The 14,612-nt window shown below is 41.3% G+C and overlaps 1 protein-coding gene across 1 annotated transcript in view; it reads right to left on the reverse strand.

Moving 5' to 3' along the window:
• The window catches only part of COL25A1 (collagen type XXV alpha 1 chain), a 344,124-nt gene that overhangs the window by 11,768 nt on the left and 317,744 nt on the right, over positions 1-14,612 (reverse strand). Inside the window, exons 26-31 of the mRNA XM_056855865.1 lie at positions 11,507-11,587; positions 9,132-9,167; positions 8,078-8,131; positions 6,516-6,569; positions 2,482-2,508; positions 1,551-1,604 (exon numbers count right to left, since the gene is read on the reverse strand). Of these exons, the coding sequence (XP_056711843.1) occupies positions 1,551-1,604; positions 2,482-2,508; positions 6,516-6,569; positions 8,078-8,131; positions 9,132-9,167; positions 11,507-11,587 (306 nt within the window). The remainder of the gene's footprint in view (positions 1-1,550; positions 1,605-2,481; positions 2,509-6,515; positions 6,570-8,077; positions 8,132-9,131; positions 9,168-11,506; positions 11,588-14,612) is intronic.

The following is a 14,612-nucleotide window of genomic DNA, read 5'->3' on the forward strand; positions in this document are numbered from 1 at the left end:
GCATTCCAGTGATGCAGGACAATTTAGGTACAGTAAACGAACAGCACATCCTGACATCTGAGGACAAAAGTCCTCAGGAGGCCAGGAAGGGGCTGTCCTGGCATTGGGCCTCTCCATGCCGGCGTCTGGGCTACTTATGCTGCTGTAAGTGGCCCCAACACTGGCGGGGAGGGCCAGACACTGGTCTCCAGGCCACCCCGGGACAACGATGGGACCTTCTGCCGGCGTCCCACCGGCATAAAGGCATGCACCAGCATAATTTAATTAATATATTTATTTAAGACCTCTGTGTATTTTCTTAAGTGCAAGGCTGTTCACATATAAAAATAAAACAACGTTTAAAATGACATAAAATGCAAACGCATGATATTGAATAACCATTCGCTTTTGATGAAACTCCCCAAATTCTGAGTGCCTGCCAAAGAGCATTTTGTGTTATTGTTTTTTTTAAAGACTGTACTGGATTCCCCCCCCCCCATGCTTTTGTCTAGTTTCCATGGCTTTTGCAAGCCATTTGGGGAACACCCTGGGGCCAGAAAACACCACTGGAATATTTTAAATGAAAACAAACAAAAACAAGCAAATAAAAGCAAGAGGAGGCGGTAGTCTTTGATGGCTGTTGAATAGCCGGGAAGAGCCTTCTTGGCTCTCAGACTCAAAAGGAATAGTTTGCCCAATAGCACCAAACAGCACACTTTACATCCATGCCAAGTGCCTTGGAAACTGCCCTCAGATTCCTAAGCAGCATGCCATGCTACGTGAAAGCTGCTGCATGATGAAAACTAAGTCTAACCCCCTGTTTGCTCACCGAGTTTGTTTTGCTGTTCTTTGGATCCTCATTGAGTCCAACAGGGAAATGCTGGCATATGCGAGAGTTCTGAGTGGCCACTGGAAGCCCCGCACTGGCAATACTGTCCATATGATGTAACACTATCATTGTAAAATTGTGTAGAGAAGCCCCTTCCACGTGCAAGAGCTTCTGTGAATGTATGAGAGCTCAGCTTCTGAGGAGAAGGTGAGGCACACTGGAATTGCATCAACAGGACGAAGTGCTGAATTGTGAGGTTAGCTATCTATTTCAAGAGGATTTAATTGTACCTGAGTTTCTCTGGGTTGGTGCAAATGTTTTAGCTCTGGTCTATTCACCTGTGAGCCAGACACTTGCAAAGTATAAATACAGCATGCATTAAATTGGAGTCAATGGAGCTGTATTGATTTACACTCAATGTCAGTCAAGCCCAGCATCTCCTACTTTGTTGCCACTCCAATGTCTCTTGTCAGTAACTATTTCATAAACAAACACAGACTGGCAGGAGTATTGGAGGAGAAAGCCTTTCCTATGCCATTATGCAAAATGCTGACCTTTCTGCATGGGAGGGAGGCTGCCTTTCACATTCTGACAGATGACTTTGTCTAGCAAAGATCCGTGACATGGCTTTTGGCACACAGAAGGAGGAGAAGTCAAACTTAATGGGACAAAATTATAGGACTGGGACAGAACAGCTGACTAGGCTAAGTAATCAAACAACAGTTAATAGCATTGAGGTCACCTTTTCTCCCTTTTCTCCTACATCACCCTTTTCTCCACGAGGACCAGGGAAACCCTATAAAAAATGAACAAAAATACCTCTATTGGCTTATGTATATTGATATGTGGGGTTTGTTTTTATTGCACAGCTGAATTGTATGCACACACAAGCACAAACGGGGAATACTGAACCAAATGATTTGGAAATCAAATGTAGGCCGTACTGTTCAGGACGATAAAGATACGGAAAATACCCATATATGATCATTATCCCTATTTTCCCAAATGCAAACTGGCAATGGCGATCACAGAAAAGAAGTGTCAAAAAGATTACAGTGATCTTTCCCCACTGCAAAAGATCGAATGTTCAACTGCAACTCAAGAATTAAGAAACTCAAATGCATTTCACACATAGCAGTTTGAAAAGGCAACTACATGGAGCTTCTCTACACATGAAACATCTCCCTGTGATATTGCAACTATTTGTAATCAACTTTTTGTTACAGGTTCCTTAGTTTGTAAAATCACCAGAATCTCACAGCCTGTAAAATGAATGCGGTGCCATGCGGAGCACCTTCCATGTGGTTGTATTTTCAAGTATCACCAGCTGCATCTATGGATGGTAACTCAGGAGAATTCTAATGTCATGTGCTTCAGGTGCTCTAATTATCATCAGCTTCTGCAGGCACTTATTAGTGGTGCTATTTATGGTGGAATTGCCAAGACGGCCCTCGCTTAGTGCGGTTCTTCTTACACCGCTAAGTGTTATTGTTTTTCCTTTTCATTTTTTTTACCATTGTTTAAAGGAAAACAGCAATGCAATGTTTAGTATATTCTCTGCATGATCGTCATGCACACCAAATGGGAAAACAAATCAACATGCACCAAGCATGCAACTATTATTTCAAAAGAAACTTTACCTACCACACAAACTGATTATAAATATTACTTACATCAAGGCCAGGTTCTCCATCTTTGCCCTAGTAAAGAACCATATGAAATGATGTTAAGCTTTATGTCCATTAAGCAGAGATCTGGTAAGATGTCCACCCGGACAGTTCAGATGTGCAGCAACTGTATTGTGTTTGTAGTGCCTGAATTTTCATATATTTTTAAAAGCACAGAAGCTCAAAATGAAGGACAATCAGAGAGGAGACATTTTAAAAAGACCCCAGTCTTTAAAATGAAGTCCATACTTCACAGAGAATTGATAATTTATAGAACTTATTGAGAGGTACTAACAGTGTGAGCTGTAAGAAGGCTTCCAATTCAAAATCTCACCTCACAAGGTGGTTTGAGGTAAGCCAACATTCTTTCAGCCTCCCTTCCAACAATCTACAGTCTACAATCTACAACAATCCCTAGAGATCTGTTGTAATTCCAGGAGATCTCCAGGCACCATTCGGAGGTTGGCAACCCTAGGGCTAAACCAAAGTCTTGAGCTTTTGCAAAAGGAAACTTATCAGATAGCCTGTTCCATGGATACTTAGTATCAGTTCTGTGGTCTATAACGTCTTAATTATGCACACCATAGAAGTGTGAAGCTAGGAATGTCTATTCCAGACATGTTCCATTGTTAGTTTGGAAGTACACTTCTCTAATGAGAAACACAACTTGGCACAATTGCAGAAGAAGAATAACGTCCATTGCAAATCAAAATATTGTGAATTTAATGAAGGTCAGCTAAAAAAAGAGTAGGTTTCAATCAGGGATGTGACCACAAGAAGCAATTATATTAGGAAAACACTTATGATGATTATCATGATCTTCCAGTCCTTAGTTCTATCAGAATTTATCATGCTTTCTGATTTCAGGCACAGACTGAAAACATGACAACAATCTGTCCTACCCTAGTGTTACTTAGGGTTTCTGGAATGTATATCTTGAAGCACAAGAAAGTGTAATGGCTCATTTAAAGAAGAAGCCTATTTTGTGTTATTATTTGCTTAAGTAAAATGTAAGAATTTGCATTGCTTTTTGGGCCTCAGGACAAGTCAAATCATGATAAGGCTAAGTAAGCAGGCCTATTAAGGTCTCTTACAGTGCAATCCTAAACAGAGTTAGTCTTTAATGGACTTAGATGGTTCAAGCTCTATTTAAGATTGCACTTTTTATATGTTACAAAATCTCTGAAAGGAATAGGGTTGCCAGGTCCCCCCTGGCCACAGGCAGGGGTTGGAGGGTTGTCAGATCCAGGTTTGGAAACTACTGGATGTTTGGGGAAGGAGCCTGGGGAGGAGAGGGTCCTCAGTAGGGTACAATGCCATAAAGTCCCCCCTCCAAAGCATCCATTTTCTCCAGGGGAACTGATCTCTGTAGTCTGGAGATGAGCTGTAATCCACATGGAGCCTGGCATCTCTAGTATGCAATGCATATGCCTGGAGAAATTATTATGCAATTCACATGTAGATCATCAAGCAATGGTTTCAACTTTCAACTCTGAGCAGAATAATCTACATACTTTCTAAATTTTACCACCTAAACTATTCTTATTCATGACTGACTAATGTAATTTCAGCTTCTGGCATTACTTCCCCAATAACTGCGCAGATTCAAATTATATACTTTTTAGGAACTCAGATCAAAGTGTTTTTAGGGTCATTGTGTTCGACATAACTTGGGACTTTAAAATGTACATGCACACAGTTGAGGGATCAGTGTTGAAAACATAAGCAAGGCATCAAGGGATGCATTAAGATTGAAAGTTTGATGTGTGTGTGTGTGTGTGTGTGTGTGTGTGTGTGTGGGATCCTGATTGAGTTCTAATTCCATAATAGTTTCCATTAGGTTGCCAGCTCTGGATTGGGAAATTCTTGGAGATTTGGGGGTAGAGTCTGGGGACGATGGGGTTTAGAGAGGAGAGGGACCTCAGCAGGGTATAATGCCACTGAGTCCACTTTCCAAAGCAGCCATATTCTCCAAGGAAATTATTTATGTCATCTGGAGATCAGTTGTAATTCTGGGAGATTCCTGGTTAGCAACCCTAGTTTCTATATAACAATCTGCACACATTGGCATATTTGTTGGGTTTTGAGTTTGCTAATAGGGGGTTGGATTGTGGGAAAGAAGAGTGTGCTTGTGTACAGGGGTTAATGTGAGAGCAAAGGACTTATAGAGCAATCCTAAACAAAGTTACGCTCTCCAAGACCATTGACTTCAATGGACTTAGAAGGCTGTAGTTCTGTTTAGCATTGCACTGTGTTACTTCCTCCTGCCTAACTGAAGTCACTCCCTCCCTTGGCTCTTTTAAGTAATGAAAATGTTGAGAGTTCCAGTCTCAACTCACATGTCATGTGTAGTTGTGTTCTGAGTTATATTCACAGCGGAAGGAATATCGGATACATTACACATCATTACTGACTCTGGTCTGGTCTAGGGATGCCAGGCAGTACCTGGCAACTGGGAAGAGTGTTGGGGAGGCAATGTCACAGGTGAACAATTTTTAAAAAATGCAGCCCCATGTTCTTATTGGAAGTTCTTACCAGAAGTGACAAAGGGTAGCTCTAGGAATTGCCAGAATCTCGATGGTAAACTCTATGGGAATTCTGAGCGCTACCCATTGTCACTTCTTGTAAGAACTTTCAGTAAGTACACAAGGCTGCATTTTTTTAAAAATGGGGTTACCGGGGGCAGTGGCTTTTCTGTTCCCACTGTGGCCTTGGTAGCCCTAACAAACACAATATCTAGAGGGACAAATTAAATTTTAAATTGACCCAAAGAATTTCTATTTCTATCCATCCCAATTCTTTCAAATGATCCGATAAATGTAGCACAAGTTTCTGTTCAGAATACAGAAGTAAATACATATGCAATGAAAATCTATTGTGGAGCTTGCATCGTTATTCTTGAAAAAATTTAGAAAAATTAAATCAATATGAACATTAAGATATTTATCCAAACCAACAGCAAAATCATACATGTTCCCAAATTATTTTATATTAAACACAGGGCGTTTTACTCATGGAAAACTACAACGTTTAACGATCACTGGTAACAGATTGTACCAAAAATTTCTACTTATCCCATCTTTTCTTACACAGTTCCAAATCAATTTGCACAAGGCATTTTGCATATGAGGAGAATGTGTTGGTTGTGTCTGTCAAAAATGAAACCATATCAACTTTTCTCCGAATCAAGTTAAAAATTGATTCTTGTAGGTTATCCGGGCTGTGTGACCATGGTCTTGGTATTTTCTTTCCTGACGTTTCGCCAGCAGCTGTGGCAGGCATCTTCAGAGGAGTAACACTGAAGGACAGTGTCTCTCAGCGTCAAGTGTGTAGGAAGAGTAATATATAGTCAGAAAGGGGTTGGGTTACTCTTCCTACACACTTGACACTGAGATTAGATATATTACTCTTCCTACACACTTGACACTGAGAGACACTGTCCTTCAGTGTTACTCCTCTGAAGATGCCTGCCACAGCTGCTGGCGAAAGGTCAGGAAAGAAAATACCAAGACCACGGTCACACAGCCCGGATAACCTACAAGAACCAATGAACTCTGACGGTGAAAGCCTCCGACATTACAAGTTAAAAATGTTTTTAAGAACAAACCATTTTGCATACATGAAAGTTGATTTTTCTTTTGTACCTGGAGACACTTCTGACCACTTAAGATCTTTAAAAGGGTTAAAATAGCATGTTCCTGAGCTTTTTAAAATTACCCTGAATTCCTGTCATTACATTCCGGTACCCCAAGATAGGTTACAACACATGCATAGCACAATGGCGCACAAGGTGGAGGATCTCTTCATTCTGGAATCTCTCCTTGTTGTTTACTTATGTCAGAACTACTCTGTTACTTTTACACAGATATTCGTGACTGCATGAATCTGCCTGAACTTCAGATAAGTAATGGCTTCAAGAACAGTGACCTTGGGCTACCCAAACTAATTGTGTTTTCCTGTGATTAATGGTCAGGAAACAAAGTACCATTCAATCAAGCATTTCTGGAAATTGCACTTTCTAACAGTGCCTTATAACTTACAGGCAAGCCATATGGTCCTCTGGGCCCAGGATCTCCTGAAACTCCCTTTTCACCCTGAAACACAATATCAAGAAGAGGTTTTCCCATGTAGTTTACTATGCTTCAGTCCCTCCTTCAAGGCTTAGGACTATATGTGTAGCATAATCCATTTAACTCTTCACAACAATCCCATGAGGCAGTTTATGCTGAAAGACAAAGGTCACCCAGTGAACTGAGGGCCACACTATAGCTATGCACGAGATACTTGCTTTTTTTTTTTTCTCCTGTGAGGTAAACAGTATCTTTGGGTGGGCTTGAGAGATATTTTAAACACTGTTCTTCTCATTGTTCTGAAGAAACAGGCTGAACAGCTGCATTTGAGTAAGAAAAAAAAGGCATAGATCTTCTGCGAAACATATAATTTGGCCCTCAGTGGGTATTTCAATCCAGGACTCTCTGAACCAAATTCAATACTCTATCTAACTTACCAATTAAAAATTGATAGATGTGAGATTTTCACATGGAATCATTCATTTTCATTTGAATCCTTCTCGTTTTTTAAAAACAAATTATTTTGTAAAAGGTTTGATTTGTATGTTGGAGCTCCTCTGTGAAAAACAAGCCCTATCTGGTCTGCCCATCTCATCTTGGGTTAAGAACTAAATACATGAAAACTTTGTTTGAATAATGTTTCATTTCAAGTCTATCACTTTTCTATTAGACTTTGTGCTTAAAGATAAGTTACAGAGATATATTTATTTAAAATATTTCTTTCCTACCTTATTGCCATGGACTTGAGGTAGCAAACAATGACCATGAAGACCAGTAGGGCAGAAAATGCATTAAAACTGTATTACAATTAAAATGTGCAAGTTTTTAATGACTGGGCTGCCTCGTTTTTTTTGTATGTGACATTTTTTCATAAAAATACATTAAATTCATGATATCTGAAAAAGCTAATGCTATTAAATAGCTTAAAAACAAACCAGTTAAGGAAAAAACAAAGTTTTTCACAAATACAGCTGAAAATTTAGTTGATCACATTTAGTTGCCTTATACTGCATCAGACCCTTGGTCCATCAAGGTCGGTATTGTCTACACAGACCGGCATCAGCTCTCCAGGGTTTCTGGTAGAGGTCTTTCCTATCACCTGCTTCCTGACCCTATTAGCAGAGATGCTGGGAAGCGAACCTGGGACCTTCTGTATGTCAAGCAGATGCTCTACCACGGAGCCCCAGCCCCTCTCAATTAATTAGATTGATTACTAACAATTTGATTGACTGAAACAGGGTCCCTGATTAATCAGACAGCAGATTAAAAGACAATTTTTTAACAGTAGTACCTTTAAAAAACATAGATGGCAAGCACTATCTTACTCTCTCGTGTGTGGGAGTAAGGACGACGCTTGCTGCAATACAGGCATGTATTATCTTGAAAGAAAGGAAGCATCCTTTTTTGCTTTAGAATTCTTTTTTTTACACATATGCAAATTAATCAACTAAAATTAACACAGTTTATCAAATGGGATTGCTTGAATTTGATGATAGGCTTGGTATTAATGTGTTTGAGGCAATCTCACTCACTCTGTCTCCTTTTGGACCTGCAAGACCATGTGGACCAGCTGGGCCATCTACACCCTGAAACATGAAATATACAAGAACTGATAAAACAACTCTGAAAACTCATGTGAGAAGTTTTATACTTAGCAAAGAACATCATTAGAATCAGGTCTCAACTCTGTGGTTGACAATATGGATTAGATTTTAGGCACAGTGGCAAATGAGTTCTAAATCACTCTGAAAAAGTTTTTAAAAAATCTATCTCTTCCCAGTTCTAGTATTCTGTTAAGCGCATTCCCATCTCATTTACCTATGTTTTTGTTACTTGAGATTAGCTGATTTACATAGACGGTTTAAATGGGACAGGCAGATTCATCTACGAGTTAAAGGGTTAAAACAAAGGGACTTAAAAAGAAAGTCATGCAGAATTCACATGAAGAGCTACAAGAATAAATTGCAGGCTTAAGGAAGGAGAACTTTAAATCCTCAGCTATGCCATTCCTATCCCCATTGTTACACAGTTTGAGCATTTGATTCAAAAAGTAAGATGATGCCACAATATCATGGAACTATTCTTATTCTTATTATAGCCTTGACCTGGATGGCCCATGCTAGCCCAGCCTTGTGGGATCTCAAAAACTAAGCAGTGTCGGCCCTGGTTAGTACTTGGATGGGAGACCAACCAGGAAGACCAGGGTTGCTACACAGAAGCAGGCAATGGCAAACCACCTCTACTCATCTCTTGCCTTGAAAATCCTACTGAGTCATTCATAATCAAAAGGAAGCCCCAAAGCACTCGGCGGGTGTGACTGCAGGGAAATGTCCCTGCTTAAAAGGCCATCGTGTTAGTTGTGAAGTTTCACACTAGGAAGGGGTGACAAGCTCTAAGTGCTTTCTGTCTCTCAAGTTTCTTGTTCTTTATCAGCCAAGGGTTCATCCTTCAAATGAGAGCATCATGTAATTTGCCTAGTGTCCTGCAGCAGTAGCAGAAGCACTACCACAACAAAAGAAGAAGAAAAATGCTGCCTGCTGTATCATTTTGGTAGCAAAGCACGATGTAGGAACACAAGGGACTCACCCGGGGTCCTGGCTTTCCGTCTAAGCCAGATGCTCCCTGTGTAGTTAAGTGGAAGCATTGATGGTGGGGACAACACGAATGACAAGAATGCAAGATTAGTAAGTGGGTGATGATGAACAAATACAACTTCTATTGAAACACGGAATACAAGTAATTACAGGGATCTGGAATAAGTATCACAGTACTGCATTAGGTTAGTGTAACTTCACATATAACGTGAAGAGTCTGATTCTGATTCCCATTGTTTCAGATCTGTGATAACAAAGTCCTCCTGGCTTCAGAGGAAGTGCACTTCATTTCATGAGATCAGAATTAGTCCCTCGATGTATTAGTCTCACAGGTTACCATGGTGTTGATTGAACTTTCATACACACATCCTTATTTATGAGTTAGCACAAAAAAACCCATGTAATTTGGAGAATAAAATAAGAGGACTTATATAGTTTACTTTGAAGTTTTAGCTGTACAATGAATAAGCACTGTGTGGTATCGGCCTATAAGCATGGTCTTACAAAGAAACCAGAAAGCCATTAGTTACATTTTGTTACGATGGTACAGAAACAGATTACCCCTGCCGGATATTATGAGAACAAAACGAGCTTAGTGCCACACACAATTTTTAAAAAATGTTATTAGAGTTGTCCTTTGCAGATAATACACTGGCATTCTCTTCACACTAAGTCAGATCCTGTCAGCTGTATGTTCTAAAGATTGCATGCACCCAATTTATATGTTCATGTATCATGTGACAAGGGTAACACATTGATTTTCCATGCAGGTATAGCTTCCATTTATGTGAACCAGAATCCACACACTGCCCTTTTCACACGATACAGAATTGTATAAATTGCATTCCTGGAATGCGTGGCTAGTGGGGCTTCCCCCTCTGCATGAATGGTATGCCAGCACATCCCTTGCAGAGGGCTAGTCTGAACTGAAGAAGTTGGAAGATTTCATTGAGAAGAACCAATCTTCACCGGCACGAAGCATTTCAGATATTTTTAACAACACTGGTACAATCCAGGGAAAGTTAAGCATTTTAAACTAATTCAACACACTGAACTAGCCCTCCCAATTAAAAGCAACAAGACTTAAAAATTATTAATTTGGAACCCATTTTTCCATAAATGGGCAAGTTCATAGAAGGGAACTTTGCTGCCTTCATGTTCCCATTGCAGCTGTTTGTTCTCCTCACAAAGCCATTTCTGAGAGTTGGGAACAGTATGCAAGATACAGTGTATGGGGCTGTAGCAAGAACTGAGAGAAATCACCCCTGCCCCTGTCACATGAGCTTATAATTCTGATAATTTTTGCTGCAACCTTCCAGCCGCATATGTCATGCTGTTCCGGGGGTGGGGGATTTCCTTCCCATCAGTAGCGGCGATGGGGGTGGGGGAATGACAACACACAGGCAGCTTCGGTGGAAAGGGGAAGGAAGCAAAGATTCCTTCTACAACTTCACCTGTATCATCTCCTTCTAAACAGATGAAATAATTCTGTTATCAAATCTATTTTTGACCCTGTTCTATTTCACTTTGTGAAAACTTCACTCGAAGAGTGGACAAAATATCTGATTTGTATTTAACTTTCAAGGTCTTATAACAGTAAACTAAATATTGGCTTTCCTCTCATTACATTCGCTTAAGACAGTTTTGAGAATACCACATGAAAAGATTATTTTAATGAGGGGTTGTTTTTTTTTTAGTGAAGACAAACTTATTATAAGAATTACAAAAATGACTCTGGTTTAGCCAAGCCTGAATAAGTTCGAATCCAAGAATAAATAAAGAACACAGGTACGTCACTTCCCTAGGCCTTTATTCAGAAATGTTTCAGCCCTTTATTATAAAAGCAGCAGTCGAACCCAAACAAAAAGTGTTGGGTTGCAGCTTATGATTTTGTTTCACTTGTATAGTCCTCCATTATGGAGAGTGTTTCCTTGGGGCTGGGTATATTCTATTCATGCCAGATGCTAGCATTTTACATGAACAGGAAATGCCTAGCACTTGAGGAATCTACAGAAGCAGTGTAGAGGAACCAACCCATTGAGGGCAGAGATAAAAAAAAAAATCAATAGTAAAGTAAAATGTCATACAGCATTCAAAGAACGACATGATTGATGTGGGGGAACATGGTGCTGCAACACGGTTGACACTGCCAACTGACAAATGACAAAAATGGGGGGGATTAAATTGACAGTACTGAGCGTTACATATGACACAACAACAGACTCCAGATAAAAACAAAACAAGATGGATGTCCTGCTCCAACATGAGATAGCTTTATATTTGCCAGCGAGTAAACCAGAGTTTATGGTTGAAAATAGAAAGACAAGTTTGCAGTTTTCACTGAAATTGAATAGGTATTTTACTTACTGGAAGACCAAGGGGCCCTCTGTCACCCTTGTGACCTGGTTCACCCTTCAATCCTTTAAGACCATTTAACCCTGGTTCACCCTAAATGTAAAAGTATAAATGCTATTTTGGGGGGGTGCTGATATGGTTATTGAAGCTGGGACAGAAGGGAGCTGGTGACAGACATGGATGCACACTCCAGTTCTTTAATACAACTGGTTTTGTTCACTGGAAGAACCTTCCTTTTCTATGAGGCATTTATCAGATTACAAGCAATTTATCTAGAGGAATGGTCATGAGCCATATTAAAATAGATGACACAGGACTAGGCACAACCATTTTGAAATATTTCTTAGCAATATAGTTAACTAAGAATTTCATTTTTTGCTGGTCTAGAATGGATTCAAAGACCAGTTGTAAGGGCAAGTTTTCAACTGAAACTAAATGTATCACAAATGAGAAGGCTCATTGGACTGATTAAACTTGCAGGGGAAACTGCTTTGTGAGCCATTATAATGCTTGGAGTGGCCTTTTCCTTCTCCTAGTGAACTGGAATGTGCAGCAATAATTCATGTAGCGATATTCTAAACCTTTAAGCATGCTTAATTAAACATGACTTCAGAGGAGGAGTGTGATGCATGGGGATATATGCATTTTTTAAACCCATGATGGAACGGTCTCCCAAAAAGATGATTACACTATTATTGGAGAGCATACCCTATTTCCAACATTGCTGCAACTTCTCCCAAGCAAGTCCGGGAGGACTCGCTCAATTACTGCTCTATTTTCATGTGCCTTGAGAGTAATCGCTACATTACAAATTGAAACGAATCCCAAGCCTATTTAACTGTAACATGTGTTTTCCACACAAGGATGGGCTTATGTGGTTTCCCTTTTGCTGTAGCAGTTGCAGATTCAGCAAGGCAGCAAAAGGGCTTCCACATGGTAGCTTTCCCAGTGTTTTTCTTGCCTCCTTTCCCTGGTATTGGAAATTCCCTGGCCTCCCACCAGAGTTTTTTTTTAAAAAAGTTTTTAAAATGGCAATTGACATTGTTATAATGTTATAATATTACAACATTCTAACAGGTTCTCTGAATTCCCTGCTTTCTTTCTTTTTTTAAAATTAAGTCTCCAGCCCCTTTTATTGGAGAGATATACGGGGAAAGGAACCGGAGATTTCGCTTTTTAAAATGAAAGCTGGGCATTCAGAGAACCTGATAGACAGATTGTTATAGCATTATAATGCTGTTACAATATTCAACTAGTGATTTCTCAAAAAGCCCTCTGGTGGTAATCATGGGGAGGGGGTGAATGGCTACTGCAGGGCACTAGAGCAGGGACAATAGCACCAATGTGGATGGGACCAGCAAGATCTCGGCTTTCTCGTCCACATGAGTGACATCCTGGCTTTGGTGCTATCTTCCCAAAACACAACAAAGCAGTTTTGGGAAAGAATGCAGGAAAGACAGGGAAATTCTGGGAAGGGCACAGAAGTACCAAAATCTATGGGGAACTTCCCAATAGAGCCCAAACTGGGGCAAACAACTCATGTGTATGTAGCCACAGCTTCCAGGCAAAGGTAGCAAAGAATTCTCAGAACACTTACAAAACTGTACTTCCCAACAGTCGTTCTTGAAAGCACACAAGCAGCAGCAACAAATGAAGCCTGCTGAAGTTTAATGGAAAGAGCTAACTTGCATAAACTCCCAAGTAGCCCTCAAATTTTAACCTTTCCAGATTAAAACATACTTAAAAAAAAACCCTCTGCAAATGTTTTGTTCATTTATTGCAGTGATACTCAGTGGTTCAGGAGCCATATGTGGCTCTTTTAAGTACCACAAGTGGCTCTCCTGAGCACCATTCCCCACTGTGGCACCCACCCTATGTTTCAGGAAAGTGGGCAAAGCCTTGTCCAGTCGGGACTGTGATTGGCAGTTGGTTCCCACCATGAAACAGCTGCTGCCAGATGAATGGGAAAGGTATGCAGGCGCATACCCTGCAGTGCAGGCCTCATACCTAGGGTTGCCAGCCCCAGGGAAACACCTGGAGATTTGGGGGATGGAGCCTGGAGAGGGCAGGGTTTGGGGAGGGGTACACTGCTATAAAGCCCACCCTCCAAAGAAGCCATTTTCTCCAGGGGAACCGATCCCTATAGATTAGTTGTAAGAGCAGGAGACCCTACAGGCCCTACCTGGAGGTTGGCAACTCTACCCATGCCAGGGATGGAAGTAAATGTGTCTTTTTGGGTTGATGGTAAGTGCAAATGTGACCTATGCGATCTGTGGAGTGAGTACCACTGATATATTGAATGCCACTCAAAAGTTGAAAAGCTAACATCTTCAGAAAGTGTTTTGCTCTAATTCCTATGATCTATTCAGTGGTAATTTTAGTTAGAAAACTAACTGCCCTGAGAATTTAGGAGCAGGACTGGGAGAATTTTCAGAGTGTTTGTGTGTGAGTCTCATCTTTGTGCTATGAGTCTCATCAAAGCACTTTAGGTTGGACAGAATTGGTGCTGATGTCAATAGCAAGTTGGGTGGCCAGTAGGGCTGTCAAAAAAAAAAAATTCGGTACAGTTCGGATTCGGCCGAATTTGACCCTTGTGGGTTCGGTACGTGCTGAAGTCCGAACTCCCCCGCTTCGGATCCCCGGTAATTCGGGGGGATCCGGAGTTCGGGGGAAAATTCGGCCGAAGCGTGCCTTCAGGGATTCCCTGAAGGCGCGCGAAGGCCCTTTAAACTGATCTGAGCCTCCCAGCTGGGAGGCGCAGATCAGTTTAAAGGGCAGCCCGCCCCCCTTCAGCGGGCTCCGCTGGAGAGGCGCGGGCTGTCATTTAAACTCATCTGCGCCTCCCAGCTGGGAGGCTCAGATGAGATTAAAGGGCAGCCCGCCCCCCTTCAGCGGAGCCCGCTGGAGAGGCGTGGCTGCCCTTTAAACTCATCTGTGCCTCCCGTCCGGGAGATGAGGCGCAGATGAGTTTAAAGGACAGCCGCGCCTCTCCAGCGGGCTCCGCTGGAGAGGCGCGGCTGTCGTTTAAACTCATCTGCGCCTCCCGGCCGGGAGGCACAGATGAGTTTAAAGGGCAGCCCGCCCTCCTTCAGTGGGCTCCCGGCCGGGAGGCGCAGAT

This window comes from Euleptes europaea, chromosome 9, assembly GCF_029931775.1.
Source record: "Euleptes europaea isolate rEulEur1 chromosome 9, rEulEur1.hap1, whole genome shotgun sequence".
NCBI lineage: Eukaryota > Metazoa > Chordata > Lepidosauria > Squamata > Sphaerodactylidae > Euleptes > Euleptes europaea.